Genomic DNA, 17,234 nt, shown 5'->3' on the forward strand with positions numbered 1-17,234 from the left:
AAAGAAAAGAAAACCTCATCTCCGTTTCTCTTTTAAATAATGTGTGGGCCCTTCGGTGACTGTGGAATGAAATATATATACTCATCGACAGCCAAAATTCTCTCATAAATAAATAAATAAATTCTGCGACACAAAGCTCATTGAGTGATGGAGAAGTCACAGCAATAATAAATATATTTCTTATTTACAATTCTCATCCCCACAGAATTTTAAGACCTGCGTGAGGCACTGTTTAAAGACAAAGGAAAATATATATAAAAAAAAAAAAAAAGGAAATTCGAAGAGCAGAGGATGTTGTATCTTGGTATGAAAGTTTGCATTGTTGTGTGCATTCAGGTGGATGCGAATAAGCCTTGTGTTTGTATACAGTACAACACGAGAAGAGGAGGAAGCAGAGGTTGTAAAGTAGAGGAGGATGTTGAAGTAAAGAGAGTGAGGTAAGTCCAGTGTTTGTCTTGTTAATGACTTGTTTGCACAGGTTGCTGCCGGAGCTATGAGGTTGTCTGGTTGCTAATGACATTGGAGTAGAAGTAGTGGTGATAGTAGTGGTTGTAAATGGCATAGGCTTTACTGATCTAGGCCCATGAGAGGAAAAACAAATGGCAACAAACAATATAAAGCCTTGTACAGAGTAAAGAACAAAAAGATTGTTGCCTTTTTGTTCTCAAATTCAAGTATTTTCAGGTCCCCACAATCTCACAGAAGGCACTTAAAATAAAAAAAAATTAAAAGTCAAGCTTCTTTTAGCCAACACCTCCGCTCTCTCTTCTCTGCTTTGACATAGAAAGCTTGAGGAAAAGAGCAGAGCACAGTGCAGCGAGAGGTTACATAACTCACTCTGTCCACTTGCTGTTAAGCAGGACAGCCAGGGCGTGCTTTTCCCAACGCAGGTGTTCGTGCATACAGAGCACACCCGCCTACAGCCTGCTGAACACCCGTTGCCTTGATCAGAGTCCAGCCAGGATGATGTTGCGACACTGATGCGAGTCAACAGCTGGGGAAAAAAAAAAAAACTCAAGCAGCTGGGGCAGAGAGGGTACGGCCTGCCAGGCTGAAACCACAGGATGATGGTCTGTTTTGGGCTCAGCGCTCAGTCCTTTTACATCTTGCTCTGGCATGCGTGTGCTTTGTAATAGTTTCTTTGAGTCTGTGCAGTCCAGTTCGGACTAGAACAGTCTGGAGGGAACTGTTGGCCTCCATCACCGGGCCACAGCCACAGGGGTGGGCGTAAAGGTGGTGGACTCGTGGCCGATGCTGTGCAGCCTGATCTCTGTGGTTGTCTTCTCTGTCTGTGCTGTGGATGGCACCACGGAGGAGGATGTGCTCTGCATCCACGAGTGGTTGATTATGTCTTCAAAGGACGGGCGGTCAGCCGGCCTCAGAGACAGACACCACTTGATCAGCTGCTGGCATTCTGGAGGAGGAGGAAGGGAAAAGGCAACCAATTAGACCAGAGCAACACACAACACTGTGAGCCTGAATGACATATTATGCAACAGAGAGGCTAAGATACACACTGCAAAGTGTATTTACCTGTTGAGATTCTCCTCCGGAAGAGAACCTGCCCCCTTAAGATCTCCTCATCGTGTTCAAATGGGATGTCCCCACACACCATGTCATACAGCAACACGCCAAGAGACCACACAGTGGCAGAGCGCCCGTGATAACGATGGTATTTGATCCACTCTGGTGGGCTGTACACTCTCGTGCCTGTTAAGCAGAAGACAAGAAAAGCACAAAAAACATTTAACAAAATTGCACTAATAAACATTTACAGCATAAGTGTATAAGTGCTGGTGAAATCTCCTTTAAAAGAACTCCAAATATATTTTATTGCCTTGTGAAACTGAAAAAGAGGGTTACATGATAACCAGCTGAGCCTGTTTACAAGGCTTTATCTAAGCTCAGGTGCCAGGCAGCGTGACAGGCTGTGTGTGTGTGTGTGTGTGTGGTGAGAGCAGTGTGTGTGGGTGGGTGGGGGAGCAGACATGTGACTTTGTTTACAAACTTTGAGTTGTAAAAATACCACTTCCCTCCTGTAGGGGGCAACACATCTATGCTGTTTGGTCTGTATTAATGACCTGACAGGGATGACACAACCTTGGAATTTCTGTTACATGAGTCTCAAGGCCGCACATGTTGTAATAACTCATTTGGCCTACACCTAATCTGCAAAATGTTAAAAATACATTTAAATAAGCTACACAGAAGAGAAGGGCACGAAAAGACGCATGAAGGGGGGGTTTAATAAACACAAACTCACCGTCAAAGTCAGTGTAAATGGTGTCTTTCAGCAGGGCTCCGGAGCCGAAGTCGATGAGCTTCATCTCGCCGGTGCGGAGGTCGATGAGGATGTTCTCGTCCTTGATGTCTCGGTGAACCACGCCGCAACTGTGGCAGTGTCGCACGGCCTCCAGCACCTGGCGGAAGAAGCTCCGCGCCAATTCCTCCGGTAAGGCACCCTTTTCGGTGATGAAGTCAAACAGGTCTTTGACGTTTTCGGGTCTCTCCATCACGATGATGAAGCTGTCCGGCCGCTCGAACCAGTCCAGCATCTTGATGACGCCGCGGAAACCAGTGCCGACTTTCTTCAACAGCACAATCTCCATGGGGACCCGGGAGCCGTTAGGCTGAAAAAAATAAATATATATTTTAAAATACGCCCAGTAGTACGCCAAAATGTCTTTGTGGTGTATTTAATTTAACACTGGCACACATTTTAATAATAAATTAGTTGCATAAGACGTGTCTTACCAGCTCTCCCCACTCCGATACCCTGTCCTTGGCTACATGTTTGACTGCAACCTGCCATCGTAAAGAAAAGACATAGTTAGCCGACATGTCCAACAAGCAAACGTGTAAAGCAGCCTGTTTAAATGCAATAGTGCAACAAGCGTACTAACCGGAGCTCCGTCAGACATTCTCGTGCCGGAGTAGACGGTCCCGAAGCCGCCGCTGCCCAGCACGGCGCCGACCTGATAAAGCTTCTCAAAGGGCTCCCGCTCCTTGGCTGCAAAGAACAGAAACAAAACCGGTAAATACCAGATAGGAAACGCGGTTATCCCTTCTGGAAACGCCAGCCCAATCGCATTGATAACAAATGGTCTGCTTGTCCTTGAGAATTAGCAACGTGTGTGTGGGTCTGACGCCACAGTAAGTGGGCTGCCAGCCATTGCTGCAGCCCCGTCCTCCATCACAACACAGCGCTAAAAGGGCGTCTAACCTTGTTGAACTTGGTGCTGGATTTTCGCCGGCATATCCACGGCGGAGATGTGGGCCAGGGAGTTCAGCTTGGACAGCACTGGCAGCATTCCTTTATCCAAATCCACCACAGATCAGCGAAGTGTGTTCCTCGTGTTTTTTTGTTTTTTTTTTTATTCCGACCACACGACTCTCTGGTGAAGCTGTGAGTCCACGTTGCAGGAACAAAAATGCGGCAGGGATCCTTTCATCCAGAGAGAAGACGATCCGCGTATGTTCCGAGAGAATAAAGGCCCAAAGAAAACGGTTGGACGAGTCTTCGCTTTAAAAGAAATAACTCGAAACCACGGTCGTTCCCGGTAATATTTGTAAACAGAGTAGTATTATTAAGTATATACACTGTTTAGAAAGAGTACAGACCAATGCCTCAGACACCGGCTCCTGGAAACAAGGAGCTGGGGGTAGGACGCTTATAAGGCGGTAGTAAGAGGGCGTCACGATGTACATCTACATCCGCCGTGGACACGCCTATTTCCGACCTCTGCATCAATAGGAACGCAGCTGCCCATTCCAAACTCACGTCAATCACAGAACGAACATAAAGACAAGCTTATAACCGACCCGACCAGACAGACGTGGCGGGAACCAAAACGCGCCAAAAAGGGTTTGACTAAAGCTTAATTATGAATTCCTTTTATTTTGGCCGGGGTGGGGGGTTAAAACGTATCCAAAGCCAAAGACTCCTGTCTCTTCCTTTCGCGGGAATCTGACTCAAGGAATACATGAACACACTTATTATTATTATTTTTGTTATTATTATTAATTTAGCTTAAATATATGAAGACAGCCACTGAAACTGGGTATATTACCATATAACTTTCCTATTTAAGTACAAAAGTCAGCTTTAATGTTTTGCGCTTGTGTTTCTGTTTATTTATATTGAACAAAAAAAAAAAAAAACTTCTTGCTCTTCAGAAGTGGTTTACAAAATTTAATTTTGACGTACATTTAACCCGTTTTAAACGCTCACCATTTACCTGATTATTTTCACATTGAACATAGTAGTTTATTGGGCGCAGTGAAGTCTGGGATTGCGCTTTATTTGACAATGCCTCTCAAGTGTCTGCGCATCAAAGCGACGCTGGAGGAGAATAGGCGCATTCCTCTCATTCTTTCAAATTGGGTGGCCGCGTTTGCAGGATGTGGGAAACTAGAGATAAAAAGACTTCCATTTACCCCCTCCTCTTCCACCCTCCTCTCTCCGCCCTCCTTTTCCCGCGCATGTTATTGTCCAAATGGCATGCTCCCTCTATCATTCCCCACCCCCTTCTTAACTTAGTTTTGTTTTCCTTTGAAATTTCATGGAAAGCTGTAAACCGTCAAAACACTGATGCACCGCATTTTACAAATGTAGAGAAAATTAACCTCCAATTAAAAGATAAAGAGGAAATACATTAGTTTGTAGGCTGTTCTTTGTTGGAGGGACTGTTTTTTTCTTTCTTTTGCCTGGCTGTAAGATGCTGATTTATTCTTTGTTTTCCTTTAGTCACATGCATGAGTTGTAAGCTCTGTGAATCATCTGGTTAATGAAATGCATGTCAGAGTCAGTGGAGATACTTTTCACAGAGTTTGCTGGTCACTTGGCTGATTGGAATGAGAATAACAGAAGTAGATTGTTGCTACTTGTGTTTGGGACGCCCTGGGCAAATTCCTTTAGCACGTCTCAAGCTTTTGAGCAGAGATCAATATGCAAATCATGTGCTGCATAGCATAACTCCTGTGAGAAAGTTTTAGCATTTCCTCCTCACCTTATTTTGTCATTTGGTTTGTGATTTGTGCAGGCTTCTGCAGCCCTGCTCATAGAAATGTCCTTGTTGTGCTTTATAGCGTAGAAGCCGCTTTGCATGTCTGTGTGTCATCACAACAGCAGCAAGTCTTGATTACTTTTAAAGACTCCAAATTTTCAGCGTTGCTCTTTCTTTACCAACCCGTGCACAGCATGAGGTCCTGAGACAAAAGGCAACATGCTGTTCCAGATTTAAATTCGGGATGATCTGCTCCAAAGAGCTCAGGCTGATTTAATTCTATTCTGCAACAACCTCCTAATGTTTAAGGCTTAGCTTGTTTCTCTATACGCGTGATATTTATTTATTCTCACCACTCTCTTCCTGCCTCCTTTGTTTGCTGTGTGTAAATATAATTATTGCAACATTTTCATGTATTAACTCTTAAACAGCGCCTCATTGGTGGCACCTCAGGTCACATTTAGTTTGTTCTTTTCGGAAATGCTGGCTTTGGATGCTTTTTTCTTCTGAAGGCATTCCTGCTGGTACCTCTGGGACTTTTAGATATCTTGTTATGAGTAACCATGTGAGCAGCAAAGTTGTTTACATGTGGGAGCAGTTGATTTAGCTTTCCAAAGCCCAGGTGATTCCCAGAATAAGACCCCATATCCAGATGAGTTGAAGAGGAGAATTCATGGATGCAGGGAAGGAGCAAAACACTGAGAAATGAGGAGAAAATTTCAGTCTTTTCCTTTTTCGATTACCTGACTGTTTAAAAGCATTTATACACCCCGAATATTTAACGCCTGTCTTTCTTCTATACTTCCTACAGTTTGTCAGCTCATTTTTTATTTTATTTAACTCATTTCCTCAGTAATTCACACTTAGTGTTACTTGATTAGTTTGCAAAGTTCTAAACAAATAAATCTAACTTGTTGTAAGATATGTAATTATGATTGAATGTTACAGCTGAATTAATGGGTCATCTTGTAGTATAACCATCATTTTAAGCATTAAGAGCATCGCAGTGCTTTCCATCCAGCCAAGAGTGTGTGTGATGAGTTCATGTTTAATCAGAGGTGCTGAAGAGGTGTGTGAAAATGGAGAGGTCCAAAGCAATAGGAGTGACGTTAAAATGCCATCGGTGAGCGCATCTTTCTGTTGGAGGCTGCAGAAATGCCTGCCTGCACGATCAGCAGGGCTCAAATGACAGCCATCCAACTCCATCTGTCAGAAGAACATATTATTAGTCCGGGGCCAGCTGCTCACACCAATATCTGGAAGTCGCAGTTTTCCCCCGAAGGGAGAGCGGCAGGTTCTTACAGTAAAGCCGGACATCCCACTTTTTTACTATAATAAAACATCTGTGGAGGTCCATGCAGCCTCATGTCTCGTCAAGTCAAATTGAGCTACTTTTTCCATTTATAGCAGACACTGAAATTTAAGAAGCCATGAGGAGAAATAGCATTGTGTTTGAAGATTTGCTTTGCATATGCAATAACTATACTTCTGTAAATGACTTCCTCTTTCTAGCGAATTTGAAACCAGGCCCAGAGGAAAGTTTCATAACACCAAAGTCATTTCTTTGTTAAGATCATATAACCATAACTGGAATGCATAATCACCTTGAGTATTTTACATTTGTGGCATTCTTTTAGTCAGAATTGTATCTTTGACATTGTGATATAAAAACTGACATCTTGAATATTTGCGAGTCTGTTTCTGTTGATTTGATGTATTTTTAGGTTCTGTCATTTAGAGCTGCAACATCTTTACATTGTATTTTCTTACAAAAAGCACGAATTAAAGCTAAAGCCAGATTGTGTAAATGCTCAAAGTGAAACGTTACTTTCACTGGGCTGTTAACAAGCCTTTCGAGGACACTGTATAAACATTATCTTCTTAGAGCAGCACATGTTCCTCTTAATCTTTGTACTGTAAACTAGTTTCTATCTTGTGCAACTGAAGTTGCAAATTGAAGCATCCCATAAACCCCCTTATCTCTGACCTTTTCATAGGTCCTTGGCCTGTTACTCCACCCTCACCCTTCATCAGAATGTTATGATACTTTCTGTGTGACACATTAACTAAGCACTCATTGTCCTCTGAGGATATGATTCACTTTCTCTCGCATGTGTCGTTCCCTCTTTTCTGTCTTACTCGATGGGGGGAAAAGGTCCTGCCACTTGTCTGCACGTTATGCACTTTGTTTGTCCATCAGTCACGATGGTCGACCAATCAGCCCTTCAGCTGTTGCTGCAGATCTCACCTGCTGCCACTCTGCAGGGGACAGGAAAAAGAATTCTGAGACTAGGGGGTGGGTGTGCAGACAAGTGTCAGTTTGCACTGGACTGTTTGATGGGAAACTCCATCAATCTTTGTATTTAAAAGCAAACGCATCTATTTTTATCTACATATTCTGCACTGGCATCGGTATATAAGAGGCGTGATGACAGCGGCGTGTTCAGCGTGACTTTTTCTTTGCTGTGCCAGACATATACGTTGACTAGGCTCTTAGACTGTGTTCACTTCTGGCGCAGAGAGCAACAACTTTCCTCCTTACAGGCGGAACAGTGAGGCTCTGAAGGTTTTACAGCCCTGCCTTAAAGTGAGGGTCTGAAAGGGGGCTGGTGAGCGCCCGTTATTCTGGAAAATATGGAGAGATGGTGTAAAGCAAGGTGCCTCATAGTATTTGTGTGTGCCTTGTCGGTGACTGACAACGATTACCACATAATTAGAGGGGGGGTCATAAAACTGCCCCGATGCTCAGCAGGAGTAGCGGCCTCGTCCCCCTCAGACAAACAAAGCCTGCCCATGTCATTTATGTTGACTGGGTTGCCAGACAATGAAGTCTGCAGGGCCGTCGTTTCGCACTACTTTAGATCCGACAGTCGGGAACTCGTTGCAGCAGAGTTCAGCTCCAGAGTTACTCAAGCTCACCATTCAGCTTGTCGCTGATTGTTGCCATCCGCGGCCCACTCACCTCTGATCTTACTGCATGGAAAGGTGACAGGCAAGCACTGTGCTTTGCAAATGTCCGCTTCAGGCACCACCAACCCAAACACGGCACACTGTCGCACGCTTAAACGCGCACAAATTAAGAAACACGGAAACATCCTCCGTCACGTATTCGCTGCAAAGTGTTTTTAACTCTACCCCAAATAAGGAAAGCGTTAGTATACGTGTGAAAGTTTTTGTGTGTGGGGGGTGAGGCAGGGGGGTCCATTAGGGAGGGCAAATTATTTTTAGAGGTCACTTAAAGGAAGAAGGAAGCGCTGTGGGGTGCGTAGCCTCCAGTGTGGCCTGACCTCTCATCAGGTAGCCTCTTACTCCCTCCTCTCCTCACAATTTGAGAGGTCTTGACCAGCCGGGACCATGAGAAAAGCCTCCAATAGACATCAAAAGCAGGCCTTTGTGGGAAAGCACCACAAAGGGTCTGTAGAGTACCCTAAAGGTCACCACAGGCCAACTTTCATGTCAGCACAGGCTTGGTTCAGGTCAGAGGTTATTGGCATACCTGTGCAGCGCCACTCAGACTGTTCTTCCAGGAAATGATCCCCACTTGTTCCAATTAGGGATTTGGTTACCAAAGAGTCTATGTAAGGTTTGTTTATAGTCATTGTTTGTGCTTGTTAAAGTGGAGTGGGTCTAATCTGTGTTTTAAAATGAGACGGGATGCTTTTAGTGTTGCCTGTAGTTACAATAATGGGGCTGTTGTTAGCTTCAGTCTTGTTTGTATGGGAGTTTAGATCACAGGAAATAACACTTCCTAGTATATCCCAGGAATTCCTTGTAGTTAATAACACTGTTGACAGAAGGGATTATATGATATCTTATAAAAGCAAAGACACAAATAAGATATCCTCTGACGTAAAGGCTAAGTTAACCTCTGCAGTATTTGACTGAGATCATGAGCACGATTTGAACTGAGTATTAAAGTAAGCAGTAAATTTATTTATTGCACAGCTAACCTTTTTATTTCAGCAGCAATTATCGGATGATAGTGGAGCAAAAAAGGATGCATGGACAGATTAGGAAATAAGAGGCCCTTGGGCCAGCCTGTGAAAGCCCCACAACTTGTCCCACCCCAGGCTATGACTCTCTAAACTGAAGGAACACAAAAAAACAGATAAATCATTCCCATTCTGATCATTTTGCATTTCCTTGTGGTAGTTTTGTGTCTTTTTTTTGTTTTCCTTTTACGGTTTTTACTCTCACTGGGGTCCATTTGGCTGTATTGGTAACTATTCCACGTCTTTTTGTCTCTTCCAATGATCGTTTTGTGTCAGATGTGGGTATTTATTGCATTATCTACTCTCCATTTTGTGTCTTTTGAGTATACAATATGGTATTTCTTGTTTGTTTCTGTCTTAGTCCTGTGATGGACTGGTGACCCGTCCAGGGTGTACGCCCCCCTCTCATCCTATGAAATCCTATGTTCAGGATCAAGCAGGTAAAGAAAATGTATCATTGTATGGCTGCTTTGTGTCGTATAGGTTATTTTTCATCCCTTCATGGTTGTTTTATGCATATTTATGCATGGTTCGTTTTGCATATATTTTGGATTCTTACGTATTTCTTATTAGTCACTTTTGAAGCTTTTTGGAATCATTTAACTTCCGTCACCGATAAATCTGTTTCTTTTGGCTGCAAATATCATGGTAGATTTGTGTCTCATTTAGGTACGTTTTCACCTCCTTGTTTCCACTTTGTGTCTTGTTTTGCATCTAATTTTGTGTCTCTTTCTAGGATATTTCACACACATTGGCTAAGACAAGGAGACTCCTTTGACCCTGTCCTTCGTTTACCCCTTTGTTCATCACCTCATGAAAGGTAGGCATCTGAAGCTGTGAAACAAAACAGCAAGCACTGAAAAAGGTTATTATTCTATTATCATAAAACCGTATTTTAGAACGTGATTTAAAAACAAAAAAACATAAAGTCAGCAGAGGCTGTTAAATATGCTCACGATATGAAAAAATAGTTTTTATATTAGTTTGAATGAAATCATACTTTTAAAATGCATGTACACATGTGAAAAATATGGTTTAGTGCGATTTCGTAGTAAAGATTTTTCATATTTGGTCGGACACAACCAGACGATGTGGTTTGAAGACAGTTTACTCGTGCATTTATACATTAAATAGGACACAAACTGGTTTGTTTCCCAGGTTTTGACCCAGAAGTAACAGAATAAGCTGGTAACAACAAAGAGAAATCACAACATATAGTGTGCGTCTCATTTGTACAGAAGTGAAATGTACAGCACATATGAAATGTATTTAGAACTGTAAAGCTGCCTGATTCACCCCTCAGTGTGGTACCAGTTTGATGCTTGCTCAGTTGTTCGTCTGTCGTTTTGGTCTTTGAATAACTGTAATAGGTCAGCTGGAAAAATCCCAGCACTATCGAGCTGAAATCGGGCATTTCGCCACCTAAAGTATTCCCATACTGTGCTTGTTTACTGGGCTGGGACAAAGAAAGTGGTTCAATTAAATGGCTCTGTAGTTAGACTAAACTAAGTGTGTGAAAGTTTTCAACAGTTTTTTCATCCACCTCGTGGAGCTATTATTTATGAGCGAACTACAGCTAGTAAAACCTACTATTGGTATTTGTCCAATTTGTTGTTTGACAGTGAATTACTGTTTAAAATGAGTGGAATCAATGGATTTAACGTGCACGTGATGCTAAAACAGAAGGTTTAACATGTAGCGGCGGAGAGCTGGGATGTGGTTTAGCGTGCTCCACTGTTTCTGATGATCAAACCAAAAGAAAAAACTGAACTGATGTCCGCTGAATTTCAGCCCCATCGTGGCTTTCCTCTGCATCAAATCATCTGTCTCAGTGCTGCCCTTCCAATGTTGCTGTGGTGCTTGTTTGAGTTGGAGAGAAGGGTGGGTGTGCAGGGGGAGTATGAAGCCATGTGGTTCTGTGAAGAATGTGCTGAACCAGGAAGAAGTCGTGCTCGTGTCACCTTCCCACGGAGGGTAAGGAGGGAGAGGGGTGCTGAGGGGTGATGGAGCTGTTGTTTAGCATGGGCTGTACACATTTATCCACGTGGGAAACAGTCAGTGGTGACATATTAAACTGGCGTCACACAAACAGCGCTGTGTCGTGGTTAAAGAATGTCGGTGGTGGGATTATTTCTAACTTCCCACAGAGAGACAGAACAGGGACTTTCTCCTTTGCCCTTTCTTTTTTACGTTTGGCAATCAGCTGTTTTGTTTTCTTTTTTATCAATGTGACAGGCTCCGCTTTAAACATGAGAAACAACATGAGAGGCAGGTTACACTGATGCAGCCTATTATTAGATATCTCTTCCCACATGAATAGGACTCTTTGGTAGAGCTGTGGAACACTGAAAAATCCCCAAGAGTGCATCAAAATTACAGTATGTCTCGTCCTTTTCTACCATTTAAAGGTTTGCACTGCTTTTGTTTTCTTTTTTGCCTCAAGTTTTATCCCCCGCCCCAACTTTCTCCCTTTCTTTCTCATTCCACTTACCCCCCCCACTCCCCTATCTCTGTTTACAGTTGATTTGCATTGTGGTTGAGAGAGCGGGGAAAACAGTTTTAGGTGTTGTCGTGACGGTAGAGGGGTTTTCCCACTAACTTCTCTTTTCGTCCGGCTGAATCAAAACACCCCTGTGTTGCTGCCGGTGATGTCATGGCCCAGAAACTGCTCAAAGCTGTTTCCCTGGGAAACCCCGTATCAGGAAATCCAGACGAAACCCCCCCCCCCTCTTGATTGTTATAACAGTGCAGCTTGGAAGAGACTAAGGTTTCTGATTAGGTTCCCATCCACTGCCGGTTGAGATGGCCAACTTGAACCCACTGAACTCACCTCAGCTTCTCATCTCTCTCTCTTTTTTTTAAACTTTTTTTTTAATTTCCTTCTGTAACTCATACTCAAACTCAACACTTGAACTCTATTTTTTGTCCTGCTGCTTCCTGCATTTGCATATCCAGCTTAAAGGAAAAAGTATTGAGGAAATGCAGCAGTGGATGAGTCATCGTGTTGACTATCCCACAGCTGAGAAACGGCTAATGGGACATTTTTAACTTGACAACACAAAAGGAGAGATTCAGAACTGGTCTGTGAGACCCAAAACAACAATCAGCTGGTACGAACTGACTGGAAATGATGATATGATATTATATGATAAGGGTTTTCCCTGATTCACTGATGATAAAGACTGTAGGGGTTTGTCACTGGTGTGTCTTGGACTGATTTTGCAAAGCACCCTCTGGGTTGTTGTTTCCCTTCGTAGTGATTCAGGCTTTCAGCTGGTAAACACCTGACCTGAACCATGTTTTAGGTCACGGTTTTTTCTAGTGCTGCAGCTGGTGACGCATACAATTTGGAGGTGGTGAAAAGCCAAAAGTAATTTTTTTTCAGATCCCCTTCTTTTCCTTTTAAAATGACATAAGCTTCCCTTAAAGTCTGATTTGTGAACTTATGGAGGGTATCACTTGTATCATCAGCCATAAAGTATGGCCTAATAAACAGCCAGTCTTGCTTGGCTCACCTCTTACTCTGTCACGTTTTCATAGTTCAATTCAGCAGTTTAAAGCCTTTTTTGCATGTCGGTTGTGGCTTATTGGCGAAAAATAGATGTCCTTATTTGCTTGTCGCTGCTCCTCTTTGGTAAGGCACACTCACCAGACAGATGAGACTCAGCCCCACATCTGTGTGTGTTTACACACATCAAGCTGGCGTCACAAAATCAGCTGAGGGACAAAGAGCATGGCGGGTTAGCGTGGTGCTTCCCGCCTCTTTTACAACTTCCCCTGTCAGCTCAGAGGAGCATCAGCTGTGGACCAACTTTGACCCCCCCATGCTGCCTCTGTAGTTTCACACACGACATAGATATGCAACAAAGACGCATCGGTCCCGGCTTGAAAAGGCTCGTTTGACCTCTCACTGTGTTGACAAGCTCTGCCTCCTTGAGAGAATCCTCACCGATACTCACGGTGGACATTCAGCAGCTCTCTACAAGCCACCTTTGTAAATGTAAATCTTGTGGCACCATTACCATTAAAAAGGGTGAAGTTTCTGCTCTCTCAGTCTCCATTCTTGGACACAAATGAGTGGATGTACCTTTGAATGACTGCGTGTGTTGTCTGCATGTAAATGTTGGGTGTATTCGGGTGTGTGGTGTGACTCTGTGTACGGTTGCTTTAGCATATGGAGTCATCGGGACATGCAGACCCCAGAGGCGTCACTTCGTCTCTTCTTTTCCCTTCTATTCTTCTTCTCTTCCTCTTCCATCAGTCCTGATCTCAATCAAGTCTTCATATCATAGGATGAAACATAACTTACATTTTTTACATGTGATTCTTCCTCTGTGATAAGAATGAATGGGAAGAACAACACCCACTTAATGGAATCCTGTAAATAAACATCCCTGCCTAATTAGTGACGTCCTGTCTTATTTTTTCTTCTGTTGCAAACGTTCAAAGAGCGCAACATCCGGCGCTTTCATACAAACTGTTCCTAAAAGGGCTGTTCTTGTCTTACTTTCGTCTCTCATTCGCAGTGCATGGCCTGCACTCATTGCTCTCAACATCTTTGTGTCTTTGGTGGAATTGAAGGTCAGTGTGGATGTTAATGATAGAGGAGGCACGTGGTGGCGAGCAAATTACAGGTGCTGTAAAGGCTGGCTGAGTAATGGCAGCTGTTGTCACTTAAAAATATATATGATAAGATTTTAATCCATAATCTCAGTTCGAGAAACTAATCGACCCATTTTATCATTTTGGAAGCAAGAAGAAAGACAGAAAAATGTCACAGATATATAAAACAACACAAAAGGGGATACTTTATGAGCATTTCGCTCAACCAGTAGAATGTATTTGATTGTATCAGACCTGTACAAAACAGTACAATATAAAAACAGCAAATATAGTTATGATGTTGTTATGTTGCTGCATTCGTTATAGTTCTGGTTACTGATGCATTAATATGTATGCAGCATATAATTTATTAGTAGTTTACAAGTAATTTTGTTTTTTAGAAGTTGTCGTTTGTTTGGATTAAAACTTACAATCAGAGAAAGAATTGGCGATTGAAGCTTTCAAGAAAATCTTGGGAGCATAAAACGTGTAAATATGCATTCACATGAGCTGTTATAATGCCCAATCTGAAACTGTGATCATATAGGTGTATGTTACATGGATGGTGACCTTTATTTTACGTCAGAGCAGCTGTTTACTTAGTTTCTCAGATGACTGTCTGCCATTCTCACAGCTCAGAATGTGGACAGATCAAACAAAAGCAACGCAAAACCAAACTCTTAACAACACACACGGATGTATGACTTTCCTTTCGTACCCATCACGCCCCGCGGCCGCATGTGCGCAGGGAACCCTACTATAAACAGTGGGCACTGATGTGAGGGAAACGTGGGAGAGGCACGGCCTGGAGTCCCAGCCTTTGTTTACGTTCTGCAGCCCTGACGTCAGCTGTGAGCAAAGGGCTCGGTGGATCAACAGTGGCCATACGGGAGAGTCATGTTTACTTACCTGGGAAAATTACTGTGCCTGCAAAGATGTTTGCTACATCTTTAGCTAACAGACCAGAAGGAAGGAAACCCAGAGGCTGAGAGAGGGGAAGAATAAGCATACAGGGAAGAAAATGTAACGTGGAGAAACGCACGCAAGCAAATAAGAGGGTGGATTATGAGTGGCGGCAAAGAGAGACGCATCAAACAGAAAACTGGCAGTGCTAAACAAATTCGGGCCATTCCGGCAGAGATGTCAGTCCAGGTAAAGCTTGAAACCTGAGACGCCTGCAGACGTGAAGCATTGACATAAGAAACCTCGATTTTTAAACTCCAAGCGCAGTTGATCAGCCTTTACTCTCGCCTGTGTGGCCTACAGTATATTTCTATGCATGTGCCAGTCTGTCTGTGCGTATATTGCTGTTCTACTCACTCACTCGCCCTCCCCCTCTTTGTCATCCATCAACTCTGTTGGAAGATTTTTCTGAAATGAGCATGGGAGCAGCGGTAGACTGTTGCCACTGGTTCACTTTGGCCTCACTCTCCTTCTTTCCTGTGGCCCTGCAGCAGCTCCATCAGTATTCATGACAAATGGGGGCGCTTATGATTTGGAAGGGCGATATCGTCCTCAGGGTGTAGTAGAAAGACACCTCCTGCCCCGGTTCTCGTGACAGGGACTCTATGCAAAATATGCTAACAGCTGCAGGCCATCCAATAACATTCCAGTTTACCTTTAACTTTTACTGCCGGTGAGCTGGTAAAGAATGAGTAGAAACCAGCCACACCCAAGCGCTCCACTTCTTTCCTCTCAGAAGCGAAAGTCAGTCAGATTCCATACATTTCATCATGTCCTTAGTCATGCATTGTCATGTCAGTTTCAAACAGGAATCCTGTGCAGGCAGGGTGGGTACAGCTGTATTGGCTTGAACTATAGTAACAGTCTGCCAAGGATAATCTCCTCTTGCTTTTCAGACTTCATCTGTCTTGTTTTGCTGCTTTAATCAGGTGAAGCAGAAGATCTCTCTGTGACAGCTTCTGCAGCAGCAGCAACTTACAGATCTCAGACGTGTTTCTGCCACACAAATTGTACAATGAAATCGGAAAATAACATGCAAGCAAACATGCACAGCAGGCAAACTACATGCATTACTCTGTAAGGTTGTGGACTAGATGAACAATGATTACTTGAATCTTACTTGATCTTCATCAAGTTTCTATTCTTGACAAAAAAAACAACCACAATGTAGTGTTCACGCTCGCCAAAAAAATGCTTCTCATCAAAATATATTAAAACACAACAGTACTTGGCAAATTGAAACGGTGTTGCAATAAAGGGTGTCTCTGGGAATTATCCTTCTACACTAAGCCTTGCACTTTCATCAAGATATAAACATAATAACTTAACGTATACTTTAACGTTTGAATTATCCGACAACATCAAGCTTGGCTGTTCTCCTCTTTGTGACATCCTGATCAAGCAAGTCTATAGTTCTGCCACGAAAATCCTCATATCTGCCACATTTGTACAAAAATAAGTCTGTTATGTGGACAGCCAGATGAGTTCTGCTGTCCCTAACATGACAGTGTAACAGCCACCCAGTATCGGCCACTCCCTTACCCTCTGCCAAAACTAGATGTTCTCTAAAACAGCTAAATTTCCACACACCGCTCACATTGTGAGGAACAGCGTGTCCATTTTTTGCTTTTTGAGAGGAATAAAACAGACACATAGTTTTGTAAGCCAGATGGGAGGACAGGAGAACAAAGTGTACCACACTGGCATTTTAGGAGTGTTGCATCTAATGGATAAAGTGACTTAATGGGACAAAATGAGCTGAACGTTACTGATGGGGTGAACGTTTCTCCTTTTTAAACAGCTGCTGTGGTTACACGGCACTGTGTCTTGCTCATTTCTTCATATGTTGCCATAAAAACCTGGTTCTTCGCAGAGTTGCCTGTTAAGTGTAACCCCAACACCGGTTCATCCGCTGACTTGGGTTCAGTTTTAATGCTTGTATGACTCATAGGTCAGCATTGAGTGGCTTAACAAATCAAAGAATCATATTTCTCCTGAAATGGTCAGGTCCAAGGTCTGCACTGAGATGACCGAATAAACTTTGAAAGGCCTTTAGAAAGCCTGGAGAGCAGCTGCTTAAAGCAAAATAAAAAGAAATGAGCTTGAACTTTGCTCAGGTCTCTCTTTTGTGAAAGAGATTTTAAAATTTTTTTTCGACACTTCCTGATTTTAAAAAAAAAAAAAAAAAAAAAGAAATCAAACGGATATGAGCGCATGATGAAATGTGTTGCGTAAAAACATAAATTCTGATTTTATGTAACGATGATAGTTGACGAGCCGACCATTGTGGGGATTTCAAAAGTGCCTCCATGAGTTGAGAGCTGTTTCACGGAGACGTGAGGACAGGAATTATCTTGAATCATAAAAATTTATCAGCTTTCAGAGGTGAATGGATTGCTGCTCTTTAACACCAAATGATTCGCACATGAAGGTGAAAGAACGTCTCTGCAGTAAATTTGGGGCTACATTCACACCTCATTCAGGGAGTTTTTTGCCTTTGTCTTCGTCGTTGTCTCATCCCTCCAGACTACGCTGCATCTAAGTGGTTCCGTGTCGCTTGTATCTTTGTGTAGTTTCGTATCTTTTGAGTATAACAAAACCTTCGAAACTATTTCCCTTTCGGGATTATAATAGTGTTCCTAAAGCATATTTCAACTTACTGTCTTTCACT

The 17,234-nt window shown here is 42.9% G+C and overlaps 1 protein-coding gene across 1 annotated transcript; it reads right to left on the bottom strand.

Moving 5' to 3' along the window:
- Positions 1–474: 474 nt before the first annotated feature.
- pim1 (Pim-1 proto-oncogene, serine/threonine kinase) lies at positions 475–3,642 on the bottom strand. Its single transcript, XM_072366820.1, has 6 exons — positions 3,224–3,642; positions 2,904–3,010; positions 2,755–2,805; positions 2,264–2,630; positions 1,534–1,710; positions 475–1,414 (listed from the first exon to the last, which is right to left on the bottom strand). The coding sequence occupies exons 1-6, from the start codon at positions 3,309–3,311 to the stop codon at positions 1,200–1,202; spliced, it is 1,005 nt and encodes a 334-aa protein (XP_072222921.1). The 5' UTR covers positions 3,312–3,642; the 3' UTR covers positions 475–1,199.
- Positions 3,643–17,234: the final 13,592 nt, after the last annotated feature.

Source organism: Leuresthes tenuis, unplaced genomic scaffold (genome assembly GCF_036924035.1).
Source record: "Leuresthes tenuis unplaced genomic scaffold, fLeuTen1.0.hap1 SCAF_16, whole genome shotgun sequence".
Taxonomy (NCBI): Eukaryota; Metazoa; Chordata; class Actinopteri; order Atheriniformes; family Atherinopsidae; genus Leuresthes; species Leuresthes tenuis.

Bases quoted from the DNA above. Each gene is read 5' to 3' on its own strand.
- pim1 (XM_072366820.1), bottom strand. From the start codon at position 3,311: ATGCTGCCAGTGCTGTCCAAGCTGAACTCCCTGGCCCACATCTCCGCC. The intron at 3,011-3,223 runs GTTAGACGCCCT...TGTTCTTTGCAG, and splicing joins CCAGCACCAAGTTCAACAAG to CCAAGGAGCGGGAGCCCTTT. The intron at 2,631-2,754 runs GTAAGACACGTC...TATTTTTTTCAG, and splicing joins TATCGGAGTGGGGAGAGCTG to CCTAACGGCTCCCGGGTCCC.